Here is a 17,122-nt window from a genome sequence, read left to right on the forward strand (position 1 = left end):
ACCACGACCCCTAGACTGGGCCGTCACCGACCCATACACTGGGCCCTCACCGACCCATACACTGGGCCATCACCGACCCATACCCTGGCCATCACCGACCCATACACTGGGCCACCACGACCCCTAGACTGGGCCGTCACCGACCCCTAGACTGGGCCGTCACCGACCCATACACTGGGCCCTCACCGACCCATACACTGGGCCATCACCGACCCATACACTGGGCCATCACCGACCCATACACTGGGCATCACCGACCCATACACTGGGCCCTCACCGACCCATACACTGGGCCCTCACCGACCCATACACTGGGCCCTCACCGACCCATACACTGGGCCCTCACCGACCCATACACTGGGCCCTCACCGACCCATACACTGGGCCCTCACCGACCCATACACTGGGCCGTCACCGACCCATACACTGGGCCGTCACCGACCCTGCTAACCCACACTTAAAACCACCACTTATGCATGTCTGCAGAATGGATCTCCTCATCAAAAACTGGGGGACACAGTGGGGTGGCACTGTCACATGTGTTCTGACCATGCCAGTTAGGTGGTTAATTAGCAGTGGTAGTAATAGTGTTGCTATTACTAGGATGAACATCCCAACCCCTAGACTGGGCCGTCACCGACCCCTAGACTGGGCCGTCACCGACCCCTAGACTGGGCTGTCACCGACTCCTAGACTGGGCCATCACCGACCCCTAGACTGGGCCGTCACCGACCCCTTGACTGGGCGGTCACTGACCCCTAGACTGGGCCGTCACTGACCCCTAGACTGGGCCCTCACTGACCCCTAGACTGGGCCCTCACTGACCCCTAGACTGGGCCCTCACTGACCCCTAGACTGGGCCCTCACCGACCCATACACTGGGCCCTCACCGACCCATACACTGGGCCCTCACCGACCCATACACTGGGCCCTCACCGACCCATACACTGGGCATCACCGACCCCTAGACTGGGCCACCACGACCCCTAGACTGGGCCGTCACCGACCCATACACTGGGCCCTCACCGCCCCATACACTGGGCCATTACCGACCCATACACTGGGCCATCACCGACCCATACACTGGGCCATCACCGACCCCTAGACTGGGCCGTCACCGACCCATACACTGGGCCCTCACCGACCCATACACTGGGCCCTCACCGACCCATACACTGGGCCCTCACCGACCCATACACTGGGCCCTCACCGACCCATACACTGGGCCCTCACAGACCCATACACTGGGCATCACCGACCCCTAGACTGGGCCATCACCGACCCCTAGACTGGGCCGTTACCGACCCATACACTGGGCCGTCACCGACCCATAGACTGGGCCGTCACCGACCCATAGACTGGGCCTTCACAGACCCATACACTGGGCCATCATTGACCCATACACTGGTCACCGACCCCTAGACTGGGCCGTCACCGACCCCTAGACTGGGCCGTCACCGACCCCTAGACTGGGCCGTCACGGACCCCTAGACTGGGCCGTCACGGACCCCAAGACTGGGCCGTCACGGACCCATACACTGGGCCGTCACGGACCCATACACTGGGCCGTCACCGACCCATACACTGGGCCGTCACCGACCCATACACTGGGCCCCCACGACCCCTAGACTGGGCCGTCACCGACCCATACACTGGGCCCTCACCGACCCATACACTGGGCCATCACTGACCCATACACTGGGCCATCACCGACCCATACCCTGGCCATCACCGACCCATACACTGGGCCACCACGACCCCTAGACTGGGCCGTCACCGACCCATACACTGGGCCCTCACCGCCCCATACACTGGGCCATTACCGACCCATACACTGGGCCATCACCGACCCATACACTGGGCCATCACCGACCCCTAGACTGGGCCGTCACCGACCCATACACTGGGCCCTCACCGACCCATACACTGGGCCCTCACCGACCCATACACTGGGCCCTCACCGCCCCATACACTGGGCCATCACCGACCCATACACTGGGCCATCACCGACCCATACACTGGGCCGTCACCGACCCCTAGACTGGGCCTTCACCGACCCCTAGACTGGGCCGTCACCGACCCATACACTAGGCCGTCACCGACCCATACACTGGGCCGTCACCGACCCATACACTGGGCCACCACGACCCCTAGACTGGGCCGTCACCGACCCATACACTGGGCCCTCACCGACCCATACACTGGGCCATCACCGACCCATACCCTGGCCATCACCGACCCATACACTGGGCCACCACGACCCCTAGACTGGGCCGTCACCGACCCCTAGACTGGGCCGTCACCGACCCATACACTGGGCCCTCACCGACCCATACACTGGGCCATCACCGACCCATACACTGGGCCATCACCGACCCATACACTGGGCATCACCGACCCATACACTGGGCCCTCACCGACCCATACACTGGGCCCTCACCGACCCATACACTGGGCCCTCACCGACCCATACACTGGGCCCTCACCGACCCATACACTGGGCCCTCACCGACCCATACACTGGGCCCTCACCGACCCATACACTGGGCCCTCACCGACCCATACACTGGGCCCTCACCGACCCATACACTGGGCCGTCACCGACCCATACACTGGGCCGTCACCGACCCTGCTAACCCACACTTAAAACCACCACTTATGCATGTCTGCAGAATGGATCTCCTCATCAAAAACTGGGGGACACAGTGGGGTGGCACTGTCACATGTGTTCTGACCATGCCAGTTAGGTGGTTAATTAGCAGTGGTAGTAATAGTGTTGCTATTACTAGGATGAACATCCCAACCCCTAGACTGGGCCGTCACCGACCCCTAGACTGGGCCGTCACCGACCCCTAGACTGGGCTGTCACCGACTCCTAGACTGGGCCATCACCGACCCCTAGACTGGGCCGTCACCGACCCCTTGACTGGGCGGTCACTGACCCCTAGACTGGGCCGTCACTGACCCCTAGACTGGGCCCTCACTGACCCCTAGACTGGGCCCTCACTGACCCCTAGACTGGGCCCTCACTGACCCCTAGACTGGGCCCTCACCGACCCATACACTGGGCCCTCACCGACCCATACACTGGGCCCTCACCGACCCATACACTGGGCCCTCACCGACCCATACACTGGGCATCACCGACCCCTAGACTGGGCCATCACCGACCCCTAGACTGGGCCGTTACCGACCCATACACTGGGCCGTCACTGACCCCTAGACTGGGCCCTCACTGACCCCTAGACTGGGCCCTCACTGACCCCTAGACTGGGCCCTCACTGACCCCTAGACTGGGCCCTCACCGACCCATACACTGGGCCCTCACCGACCCATACACTGGGCCCTCACCGACCCATACACTGGGCCCTCACCGACCCATACACTGGGCCCTCACAGACCCATACACTGGGCATCACCGACCCCTAGACTGGGCCATCACCGACCCCTAGACTGGGCCGTTACCGACCCATACACTGGGCCGTCACCGACCCATAGACTGGGCCGTCACCGACCCATAGACTGGGCCTTCACAGACCCATACACTGGGCCATCATCGACCCATACACTGGTCACCGACCCCTAGACTGGGCCGTCACCGACCCCTAGACTGGGCCGTCACCGACCCCTAGACTGGGCCGTCACGGACCCCTAGACTGGGCCGTCACGGACCCCAAGACTGGGCCGTCACGGACCCATACACTGGGCCGTCACGGACCCATAGACTGGGCCGTCACCGACCCATACACTGGGCCGTCACCGACCCATACACTGGGCCCCCACGACCCCTAGACTGGGCCGTCACCGACCCATACACTGGGCCCTCACCGACCCATACACTGGGCCATCACCGACCCATACACTGGGCCATCACCGACCCATACACTGGCCATCACCGACCCATACACTGGGCCACCACGACCCCTAGACTGGGCCGTCACCGACCCATACACTGGGCCCTCACCGACCCATACACTGGGCCATCACCGACCCATACACTGGGCCATCACCGACCCATACATTGGGCATCACCGACCCATACACTGGGCCCTCACCGACCCATACACTGGGCCCTCACCGACCCATACACTGGGCCCTCACCGGCCCATACACTGGGCCGTCACCGACCCATACACTGGGCCGTCACCGACCCATACACTGGGCCGTCACCGACCCCTAGACTGGGCCATCACCGACCCATTCACTGGGCCATCACCGACCCATACACTGGGCCATCACCGACCCATACACTGGGCCATCACCGACCCATACACTGGGCCATCACCGACCCATACACTGGGCCATCACCGACCCCTAGACTGGGCCGTCACCGACCCCTACACTGGGCCGTCACCGACCCCTACACTGGGCCATCACCGACCCCTAGACTGGGCCATCACCGACCCATACACCGACCCATACACTGGGCCGTCACCGACCCCTAGACTGGGCCGTCACCGACCCCTAGACTGGGCCGTCACCGACCCCTAGACTGGGCCATCACTGATATCATACAGTCTGATTCTACAACTGATAAACAGTACATTATTATTACACACACTGGGATAGGGAATGGGTGGGCTGATACCTTGCAATTCATAAAAATAAAATTCCAGGATAGTACAGCAAACATTTGCAGCTTCCTAGATCACAAATCGCGATCTAACCGGAATCTCTGCGTTTTCCCTGCGGGCGCATGTGCAGAGCCCATCCTGCGCATGCGCCCGCATTTACTGATTGACAGGCAGTGGCGTTTGCGGGGAAGCAACACTTTGTTTCCAAGGTGGAGACGGTGCAGCCAGCTATCCACAATTTCAGCGTGATCGCAGTGGGTGGGCTGTGGGCGTCAGGCTGGGTGGCCTTTCTCTGCGATGGGCGGCCCCCAGCAGAATTTACAATCCATACTGAATGGGGTCCATAATTTGTTTTTGGTGAGATACTGTAAGTTCACTGATACCAGGATAGCAGTCAGAAACATTTGCAGCCTCCTAGGTAACGTGACATCAGTCTGCACATAATATAAACATAACAAGAACAAGATCAATTATTTTTAAAAGGAGTGTTGGAATCCTTTTTTTGGGGGGGTGGGGAGGGGGAGGATAAGTTTACTGACCAATTCCAAGGTAATACTCCAAACTTTTGCAGCGTCCAAGAGGTGGTCATTCCGACCTGAACGCAGCTGTGCGTCTGTATGCATCAGCTGCATTCAGGTGACCTGCACAAGCACACTGGCTGCAGCGCGTGTGTGCAGCCTTACACATTGCGGCTGCACCCCGGAATGGTGCGACTGCAATGTGATTGGCGCCGGGATCCCGACTGCCGGTATACCAGCAGCGGGGCGAGCACAAAAGAGCCCCTTTCAGGCTCCCTGTGCTCGCCACGCTGTGGGCACGGTAGCGAGCAACGCTATTTATTCTCCAGAGATGTCGTGGACACCCCAAGAGGGAAAATAGTTGTCAGTATGCCGTCTGTCGGGATTCCGGCGCGGTATGCTGAGCGCCGGGATCCTGACAGCTGGGATATCAAGTGTCACCCCTTTGCCTACATATGCAAGTGTCAAATAGCAGATGAGCATCCTCACAGCGCCCCCTGTGGGGTCAGACGCCATAGCACAGAGATTTCTGGGAACATTACATGTACTGTCATCTACCTCGCCTCTGGATTGAGTGGACTATGCAATGAAAACACGCAAGAGCCAAGAGCTGCAGGTAAATGGGGGATATGTAAAGAGAAAGATGAAATAATGTCATTTCTCTCTGTATCTGCAGGTAGATTTCCCGGACTACAATCCACCACTGTATAATGCTGCCAGATCCGATAGGGGGACATATGACCCGAAAAAAGAGTAAGTCACTGACGCTCGCTCATTCCTCACCTCTCTATCATTTTCTATATGTTATTGGAGGAACCAGAAATATCATTTACTTGTCGTCTCTAATTAGAGGATCCCTGATTGATTGATTGATTGATTGATTGATTGATTGTTTGTTTGTTTGTTTGTTTATGTAATTTTCTTTATCTAGAAATATAAATTTGTAAAACTTGTTTAATGAATTAAGCATTGTGTTACAAACTATAAGAATGTAGCATGGAATCCGTACAAAACCAAAAAAAGGTGAAATGATACTGAGATGCATTGGCGTTCCTGTAATGGGTGCTGTGTGTGCTCTGCACACGGGCCCCTGGGTACAGGGGGCCCACACCACACACATTGCACCCATATTTGGAATCGTACCTGTCATGGCTGTGGTTATTTGTCAATCCGGACTAGGACTAGATACTGGGTCTGGACATGAGAGCTGAGGGCAGAGTTGGGCAGGCTTGAGATATCTCCTACTCATGCAGACGTGGCAGGTTGGATAAGAGTCTGGAGAGCAGAGTGATAGGTGACCAGCTATGTGGGTATGAATGGAATCACCAGTGAAATGGATAGCTGGGATGTCACCGGTATCAGGATGTCACTGGGATGAGGAGACCAGCGACTGGGTGGATGATGGATGCTCAGGAGCAGGTTAATCAGAACACTGGGATTGGCTTGACCCGTGAAGCAGGTTTTCCCGATGTCGGGATTTGATTTCCGACAAATCAGGTTTTAATGTCAGGATTGTCTTTCCAACAAAGTAGGTTGTCAGGATGTCGGGATTGGCTTTCCGTCAATGCAGGTTTTCCGGATATCGGGATTGGCTTTCCAACAAAGTAGGTTGTCAGGATGTCGGGATTGGCTTTCCGACAAGGTAGGTTTACAGAATGCTGCACGGAACCAGCAAGGCAGGAATTCCGGAGGCTGGACGGAACCAGCAAGGCATACAAATGTGTCCTCAAGCATCATTGCAATTTAGGGTCCTGAGTCGCGAGTTGTAAATAGCGTTGTGGCGTGCGTTGTGTCCCACGCCATGTAATACACAGTGTAATCGCTGGATGGCGAATGCTCCACGTTAATACTACAGTGCTGAGTACAATGCTGTGGCAGCAGCCAGTGATCTTATCCAAACTGGCCACCGCGCATGTGCAGTAGTGAAATTGGTCTCCAGAACATGGGGGGGGGCGCACAATTCAGGAGACTACTGTGCCGTACAAGGAGGAGGCCCACCCGCAGTCTGCACAGGGCCCCTCCTCTGTCACAACACCCCTGCTAAGGCTGATCATTACTAAGGTGCAGGGCTGCCACCAGAAATTGTGGGGCCATGGACTGTCCCCCCATGGAGGGTTGGAGCCGTGGATAATGTTGCTGGAGCTACAATGGGAAGAGGCATCAATTGGTGAGTTAACCAGTTTGAAACAATTTGTCAAAGTTTGGTCAGTGGGAGTGGGTGTAAGTACAACATATAAATTATGGTTCCGGTTTGAATAGTCGACAGTCATTATGTCGACCACTATTGGTCGACATTGGCATGGTCGACACGGACAAAATGTCAACACGTGAAAATGGTCGACATATGAAAAGGTCGACATGCGTGTTTTTTTTTTACTTTTTTTGTGTCGTTTTTTGCGTAAAGTGACGGGGAATCCCAATTAGCTTTGCTTGCCATGCCTCGGGCAAGGTGCCTCGCTCCACAACCGCTGCGCTCTGCACAGATTACCATTCCCAATCGTAGTCCACGTGGATCGTAAAGAATGGAAAAGTTCCACAAAATAAATTTTTTAAAAAAAAAAACTCATGTCGACCTTTTCATGTGTCGACGATTTTAATGTGTCGACTATGTGTCCATGCCGACCATGTCAATGTCGACCAATAGTGATCGATCTAATGACTGTCGACCATAACACGGTCGACTATCCAAACGGATACCATAAATGATATAACACCCTAGCTCAGCCTCCCCTACCCTAGTATGATACATAAATACCCTCATGGCAGCTCACACACATATACCCAGCCTGCCCCTGCCATATCCCTCACACACCTACACCCAAGCCACCTACCTCTTACACATATATGCTCTTGACTCAGCCACCTCCTTCTAAAATATAAATAAATAATATATATATATATATACACACATACATACATACATACATACATACATACAAACATACATACATACATACATATACAGTGCATCCAGAAACATTTTGTTATGTTACAGCCTTATTCCAAACAGGAATAAATTAATTTTTCCCCTCAGAATTCTACACACAATACCCCATAATGACAACATGATTTTTTTTTTATTCTTGATAATTTATTAAAAATAAGAAACTAAAAATCACATCTCCATAAGTATTCACAGCCTTTGCTCAATACTTTGTTGATGCACCTTTGGCAGCAATTACAGCCTCAAGTCTTTTTGAATATGATGCCACAAGCTTGGCACACCTACCTTTGGGCAGTTTCGTCCATTCTTCTTTGCAGCACCTCTCAAGCTCCATCAGGTTGGATGGGAAGCGTTAGTGCACAGCCATTTTCAGATCTCACCAGAGATGTTTGATCAGATTCAAGTCTGGGCTCTGACTGGGCCACTCAAGGACATTCACAGAGTTGTCCTAAAGCTACTCCTTTGATATTTTGGCTGTGTACTGAGGGTCGTTGTCCTGCTGAAAGATGAACCATCGCCTCAGTCTGAGGTCAAGAGCGCTCTGGAGCAGGTTTTCATCCAGGATGTCTCTGTACATTGCTGCTTTCATCTTTCCCTCTATTCTGACTAGTCTCCCAGTTCCTGCCGCTGAAAAACATCCCATCAGCATAATGCTGCCACCACCATGTTTCACTAAAGGGATGGTATTGGCCTGGTGATGAGCGGTGCCTGGTTTCCTGCAAACATGATGCCTGGCATTCACGCCAAAGAGTTCAATCTTTGTCTCATCAGACCAGAGAATTTTGTTTCTTATGGTCTGAGAGTCCTTCAGGTGCATTTTGGCAAACTCCAGATGGGCTGCCATGTGCTTTTTTCTAAGGAGTGGCTTCCGTCTAGCCACTCTACCATACAGGCCTAATTGGTGGATTGCTGCAGAGATGGTTGTCCTTCTGGGAGGTTCTCCTCTCTCCACAGAGGAATTCTGTAGCTCTGACAGAGTGATCATCGGGTTCTTGGTCACCTCCCTGACTAGGGCCCTTCTCCCCTGATCGCTCAGTTTAGACGACTGGCCAGCTCTAGGAAGAGTCTTGGTGGTTTCCGAACTTCTTCCATGTATGGATGATGGAGCAACTGTGCTCACTGGGACCTTCAAAGCAGCAGATATTTTTCAGTACCCTGCCCCAGAGTTGTGCCTCGAGACAATCTAGTCTCGGCGGTCTACAGACAATTCATTTGACTTCATGCTTGGTTTGTGCTCAGACATGCACTGTCAAGTGTGGGACATCATATAGACAGGTGTGTGCCTTTCAAAGTCATGTCCAATCAACTGAATTTATCACTGGTGAACTCCAATTAAGCTGTAGAAACATCTCAAGCATGTTCAGTGGAAACAGGATGCACCTAAGCTCAATTTTGAGCTTCATGGCAAAGGATGTGAATACTTATGTACATGTGATCTCTTAGTTTTTTATTTTTAAGAAATTTGCAAAAATCTCAAAAAAACTTTTTTTAACATTGTCATTGTGGGGTATTATGTTTAGAATTATGAGGGGAAAAATTAATTTAATCCATTTTGGAATAAGGCTGTAACATAATGTGGGTACAGGGTTCTTCTAATCACCCAGACACCGAGCAGATGAAACCAAAGTGATGGTTTATTTATCGCTGCACATAGGAATAGATATCACACAGGAAACACAAGTAAATGTAGTCCAGAAACAATACACAGGTAGCAGTCCAGATAGAGTCAGTGTCAGTGGAGGATTTAGGTCCACAGCAATTCCACACAGAAGTTAGAGATAAACAGGTCCACACAGCAGAACTATCACTGAGTCCACACAGCAGTGATAACAGATTAGTCCACAGGAGAATATACCTCCCAACATGACCCTCTCCAGGAGGACACAATGCTCTGCTCCTGCACTTCCCTCTTACTGTATGATCACCATCACCTGTGCTGTACCCTAATACTGACCCAGTGCTCATACCTATGTCATACCTCCCAACATGACCTCTCCAGGAGGACACAATGCTCTGCTCCTGCTCTTCCCTCTTACTGTATGATTACCATCACCTGTGCTGTACCCTAATACTGACCCAGTGCCCATACCTATGTCATACCCCCCAACATGACCTCTCCAGGAGGACACAATGCTCTGCTCCTGGTCTTCCCTCTTACTGTATGATTACCATCACCTGTGCTGTACCCTAATACTGACCCAGTGCTCATACCTATGTCATACCTCCCAACATGACCTCTCCAGGAGGACACAATGCTCTGCTCCCGCTCTTCCCTCATACTGTATGATTACCATCACCTGTGCTGTACCCTAATACTGACCTAGTGCTCATACCTATGTCATACCTCCCAACATGACCTCTCCAGGAGGACACAATGCTCTGCTCCTGCTCTTCCCTCTTACTGTACGATTACCATCACCTGTGATGTACCCTAATACTGACCCAGTGCTCATACCTATGTCATACCTTCCAACATGACCTCTCCAGGAGGACACAATGCTCTGCTCCTGGTCTTCCCTCTTACTGTATGATTACCATCACCTGTGCTGTACCCTAATACTGACCCAGTGCCCATACCTATGTCATACCCCGCAACATGACCTCTCCAGGAGGACACAATGCTCTGCTCCTGCTCTTCCCTCTTACTGTATGATTACCATCACCTGTGCTGTACCCTAATACTGACCCAGTGCTCATACCTATGTCATACCTCCCAACATGACCTCTCCAGGAGGACACAATGCTCTGCTCCTACTCTTCTCTTTTACTGTATGATTACCATCACCTGTGCTGTACCCTAATACTGACCCAGTGCTCATACCTATGTCATACCTCCCAACATGACCCTCTCCAGGAGGACACAATGCTCTGCTCCTGCACTTCTCTCTTACTGTATGATTACCATCACCTGTGCTGTACCCTAATACTGACCCAGTGCTCATACCTATGTCATACCTCCCAACATGACCCTCTCCAGGAGGACACAATGCTCTTCTCCTGCTCTTCCCTCTTACTGTATGATTACCATCACCTGTGCTGTACCCTAATACTGACCCAGTGCTCATACCTATGTCATACCTCCCAACATGACCCTCTCCAGGAGGACACAATGCTCTTCTCCTGCTCGTCCCTCTTACTGTATGATTACCATCACCTGTACTGTACCCTAATACTGACCCAGTGCTCATACCTATGTCATACCTCCCAACATGACCCTCTCCAGGAGGACACAATGCTCTGCTCCTGCACTTCTCTCTTACTGTATGATTACCATCACCTGTGCTGTACCCTAATACTGACCCAGTGCTCATACCTATGTCATACCTCCCAACATGACCCTCTCCAGGAGGACACAATGCTCTTCTCCTGCTCTTCCCTCTTACTGTATGATTACCATCACCTGTGCTGTACCCTAATACTGACCCAGTGCTCATACCTATGTCATACCTCCCAACATGACCCTCTCCAGGAGGACACAATGCTCTTCTCCTGCTCTTCCCTCTTACTGTATGATTACCATCACCTGTACTGTACCCTAATACTGACCCAGTGCTCATACCTATGTCATACCTCCCAACATGACCCTCTCCAGGAGGACACAATGCTCTGCTCCTGCACTTCTCTCTTACTGTATGATTACCATCACCTGTGCTGTACCCTAATACTGACCCAGTGCTCATACCTATGTCATACCTCCCAACATGACCCTCTCCAGGAGGACACAATGCTCTTCTCCTGCTCTTCCCTCTTACTGTATGATTACCATCACCTGTGCTGTACCCTAATACTGACCCAGTGCTCATACCTATGTCATACCTCCGAACATGACCCTCTCCAGGAGGACACAATGCTCTTCTCCTGCTCTTCCCTCTTACTGTATGATTACCATCACCTGTACTGTACCTTAATACTGACCCAGTGCTCATACCTATGTCATACCTCCCAACATGACCTCACCAGGAGGACACAATGCTCTTCTCCTGCTCTTCCCTCTTACTGTGTGATTACCATCACCTGTGCTGTATCCTAATACTGACCCAGTGCTCATACCTATATCATACCTCCCAACATGACCCTCTCCAGGAGGACACAATGCTCTGCTCCTGCTCTTCCCTCTTACTGTATAATTACCATCACCTGTACTGTACCCTAATACTGACCCAGTGCTCATACCTATGTCATACCTCCCAACATGACCCTCTCCAGGAGGACACAATGCTCTGCTCCTGCTCTTCCCTCTTACTGTATGATTACCATCACCTGTGCTGTACCCTAATACTGACCCAGTGCTCATACCTATGTCATACCTCCCAACATGACCTCTCCAGGAGGACACAATGCTCTGCTCCTGCACTTCCCTCTTACTGTATGATTACCATCACCTGTGCTGTACCCTAATACTGACCCAGTGCTCATACCCATGTCATACCTCCCAACATGACCATCTCCAGGAGGACACAATGCTCTGCTCCTGCTCTTCCCTCTTACTGTATGATTACCATCACCTGTGCTGTACCCTAATACTGACCCAGTGCTCATACCTATATCATACCTCCCAACATGACCCTCTCCAGGAGGACACAATGCTCTGCTCCTGCTCTTCCCCCTTACGGTATGATTACCATCACCTGTGCTGTACCCTAATACTGACCCAGTGCTCATACCTATGTCATACCTCCCAACATGACCCTCTCCAGGAGGACACAATGCTCTGCTTCTGCACTTCCCTCTTACTGTATGATTACCATCACCTGTGCTGTACCCTAATACTGACCCAGTGCTCATACCTATGTCATACCTCCCAACATGACCTCTCCAGGAGGACACAATGCTCTGCTTCTACTCTTCCCTCTTACTGTATGATTACCATCACCTGTGCTGTACCCTAATACTGACCCGGTGCTCATCCCTATGTCATACTGCCCAACATGACCTCTCCAGGAGGACACAATGCTCTGCTCCTGCTCTTCCCTCTTACTGTATGATTACCATCACCTGTACTGTATCCCAATACTGACCCAGTGCTCATACCTATGTCATACCTCCCAACATGATCTCTCCAGGAGGACACAATGCTCTGCTCCTGCTCTTCCTCTTACTGTATGATTACCATCACATGTGCTGTACCCTAATACTGACCCAGTGCTCATACCTATGTAATACCTCCCAACATGACCTCTCCAGGAGGACACAATGCTCTGCTCCTGCTCTTCCCTCTTATTGTATGATTACCATTACCTGTGCTATACCCTAATACTGACCCAGTGCTCATACCTATGTTATACCTCCCAACATGACTCTCTCCAGGAGGACACAATGCTCTGCTCCTGCTCTTCCCTATTACTGTATGATTACCATCACCTGTACTGTACCCTAATACTGACCCAGTGCTCATACCTATGTCATACCTCCCAACATGACCTCTCCAGGAGGACACAATGCTCTGCTCCTGCTCTTCCCTCTAACTGTATGATTACCATCACCTGTGCTGTACCCTAATACTGACCCAGTGCTCATACCTATGTCATACCTCCCAACATGACCTCTCCAGGAGGACACAATGCTCTGCTCCTGCTCTTCCCTCTTACTGTATGATCACCATCACCTGTGCTGTACCCTAATACTGACCCAGTGCTCATACCTATGTTATACCTCCCAACATGACCTCTCCAGGAGGACACAATGCTCTGCTCCTGCTCTTCCCTCTTACTGTATGATTACCATCACCTGTGCTGTACCCTAATACTGACCCAGTGCTCATAACTATGTCATACCTCCCAACATGACCTCTCCAGGAGGACACAATGCTCTGCTCCTGCCTCTTACTGTATGATTACCATCACCTGTGCTGTACCCTAATACTGACCCAGTGCTCATACCTATGTCATACCTCCAAACATGACCCTCTCCAGGAGGACACAATGCTCTGCTCCTGCTCTTCCCTCTTACTGTATGATTACCATCACCTGTGCTGTACCCTAATACTGACCCAGTGCTCATACCTATGTCATACCTCCCAACATGAACTCTCCAGGAGGACATAATGCTCTGCTCCTGCTCTTCCCTCTTACTGTATGATTACCATCACCTGTGCTGTACCCTAATACTGACTCAGTGCTCATACCTATGTCATACCTCCCAACATGACCTCTCCAGGAGGACACAATGCTCTGCTCCTGCTCTTCCCTCTTACTGTATGATTACCATCACCTGTGCTGTACCCTAATACTGACCCAGTGCTCATACCTATGTCATACCTCCCAACATGACCTCTCCAGGAGGACACAATGCTCTGCTCCTGCTCTTCCCTCTTACTGTATGATTACCATCACCTGTGCTGTACCCTAACACTGACCCAGTGCTCATACCTATGTCATACCTCCCACCATGACCTCTCCAGGAGGACACAATGCTCTTCTCCTGGACTCCCCTCTAAATTTATGATTGCCTTAACCTGTGGTGAAACACCTTTCTTATCCATTTACCTGTTCAACACAGGTGATGGCAATCCAGTGGCAAACGCAGGAGTTTCATGGGGGGGTTTCTGTACATGTGTTCGCGCGTGTGTGTGTGTGTGTGTGTGTGTGTGTATATATATATATATTGTGACAAGAACACTGGGATAGTGTTTGAGGGCAGGTATATTTGTCCCAGGTTCTTGTCTTACATGTTTTAGAAAATGTTAACTTCTAGGAAAAATGCTTTTTGTTTTGTCTGAACCTTTTCAGTTTGCTGTAAAAGCTGGGTAAAGGCTCTGAGAGAGAGATAAGGCGAGTTCTAGACATTGGGCCCAGTTCGGGTCTTTGGCCTCACAGAGGGCTAATCAGGGTTTCAGCTGTGTAAGAGTGTTATAGTGCTTCTAACCTGATTAGTATGGGCAGACTGCCTGGGAAGGCTGCAGGATCTGTGTGTGAGAGACACGCTTTCTGATGCAAGTAAGCTATACAGTATGTACTGAAGAACTCTGTGTTTTGTCTAGTGACAGTTAGGAATATCTTATGTTTAGTTAGTGCCGGACAGGCAAGGTATTTTTATTTTGGGGTTTGTTTTATTTTCTGTTTCAATAAAACTGGCCGGGGTCAGTTGTACCAGAAACTGGACTTGTGTTGTTCCTCAGCTGCTGCGTGCGGCCATATTCCCCAGGAAAAGGCGCCTTGCACCCCTACAGTGCTACAACTTGGTGGAGAATGCGAGCACACCGTTCTGCGCATAAGTGAAAGCAGCAGCTTTGTGAGACCTGCAGAAGACGGTGGTTTATGCAGATACAGCCCAGTGTGAAATTACTGAGACTCACCCCTGAGGGTTTGATATGTCCTGGGTGAAAGCAGCTACAAAGCCGCCTGAAAAATCTGTCGACATGGAGGATCTGCTTAAAGCCTTGCTGCAAGCTACAGCGGCTCAGCAGGAGGCCAACCAACAGCAGGCAGTTGTTGATGAACTTTACAGGCAACAGCGTCAGGATAGAGAGGCCTTAGCAGAAGTGGTGCAGAGACTTGCAGCTCGGGTTGGAGATGTGGCCGTCAGTGCTCCAACCAGCTCCAGTTCTATACGGGCCAGTCACTTCCTGCAGAAAATGACAGAGGCTGATGATGTGGAGGCCTATCTGACCACGTTTGAAAGGACTGCCGAGCGTGAGAACTGGCCGAAAGCACAGTGGGCCAGTCTGCTGGCACCTTTCCTGTCAGGTGAGCCCCAAAAAGCTTACTTTGATTTAAGCCCTGCTGAGGCTCGGGACTATGATAAACTAAAGACTGAGATCCTGACCCGCCTGGGAGTCACGCTGTCAGTACGAGCACAACGGGTGCACCGTTGGCTGTACGCCATGGAGAAGCCTCCGCGCTCCCAGATGCACGACCTTATTCAGCTAACAAAAAAATGGCTACAGCCAGAGACATTAACTGGTCCCCAGATGGTGGAAAGAGTCGTCATGGACCGCTACTTGAGATCTTTGCCCATGGTCCTGCGCAAGTGGGTGAGCCATGGAAACCCGGGTACTGCTGACCAATTAGTGGACATGGTAGAGAGGTATTTGGCAGCAGAGGAACTACTGATGACCACCCAGCAACCCATAGATCCTCGACAGCGCCCTTCAGTAAAGACTGGTAAGACTGTTCCGTGGGAAAACGTTGCTGGGCGGTTAAGAGAACGCAAGGCTGGAGAGACTGTAAACACTGGCCCTGGAGACAGGCCAATGGGGATAGAACGGTCTATGCTGCCCAAACGGGTTGATAATCGTGTGGTTAAATGTTTTAGGTGTGGTATGCCAGGTCATGTTATTGCCAATTGCCCAGTCACGCAAGAACCCATGCAATGTGATGCTGCCTTTGAATGTCGCAGAATGTCTTTCTTTGCTAGGTTAGCCTGTACTGTGGTACCTTCACCTGAGCTGGAAAAACAAATGTGTGATGTGTTCTTAGAGGGTAACCGGGTAGAGGCCTTGCTAGATTCAGGAAGTTTAGTTACCCTCGTGAAAGCTGGGTTAGTGAACCCCTTAAAGGTCCAGCAAATACCTATTGGGGTAACTTGCATACATGGGGATACCCAACATTATGCCACTGCTGAGGTGAATATAGAAACTTGTTGTGGGTCAGCAATGGTTAAAGTGGGACTGGTCCCTACCTTGGTGCATGAGGCCATAATAGGGAGGGATTTTCCTCATTTTTGGAAACTGTGGGAATCACGGTTATCAACAGATGTGAGAAGTAAAAAGCCAGTTGATAATACCGGTGATTTTATGGATGTACGTGGGTCTTCGGAACTTTCTGGCCCTTTGCCTTTTGCTAGATTGGCTGGGGAAGTGACAGATGGGGAGTCCAGTGAGGACCCTCTTGCCGGGAACAGAGACATAGTAGTTAGAACTGAAAGCGTGCCTGACCTGGAGGTAAAGAAGGATCTGTTTGCGTCTGAACAGTTAAAGGATCCTACCTTAATAAAGGCTAGAGAGAATGTTAAGATTGTTAATGGGGAACCTGTGGTACCAGGTGACAGGGTTACGTATCCCCACATGGCCATCTGTAATGAGCTCTTGTACCACATTGTCAAAAGGGGTGAGGATGTGGTGGAACAGCTGGTAGTTCCCCAGCCTT

General features: G+C 51.5%; 1 protein-coding gene across 1 annotated transcript in view; it reads left to right on the forward strand.

Moving 5' to 3' along the window:
* LOC134988793 (transient receptor potential cation channel subfamily M member 2-like) overlaps positions 1-17,122 on the forward strand; it is a 734,670-nt gene that overhangs the window by 629,635 nt on the left and 87,913 nt on the right. Inside the window, exon 28 of the mRNA XM_063950575.1 lies at positions 5,769-5,845. Coding sequence (XP_063806645.1) covers positions 5,769-5,845 — 77 coding nt within the window. The remainder of the gene's footprint in view (positions 1-5,768; positions 5,846-17,122) is intronic.

The sequence above is a fragment of the Pseudophryne corroboree genome, chromosome 2, assembly GCF_028390025.1.
Source record: "Pseudophryne corroboree isolate aPseCor3 chromosome 2, aPseCor3.hap2, whole genome shotgun sequence".
NCBI lineage: Eukaryota > Metazoa > Chordata > Amphibia > Anura > Myobatrachidae > Pseudophryne > Pseudophryne corroboree.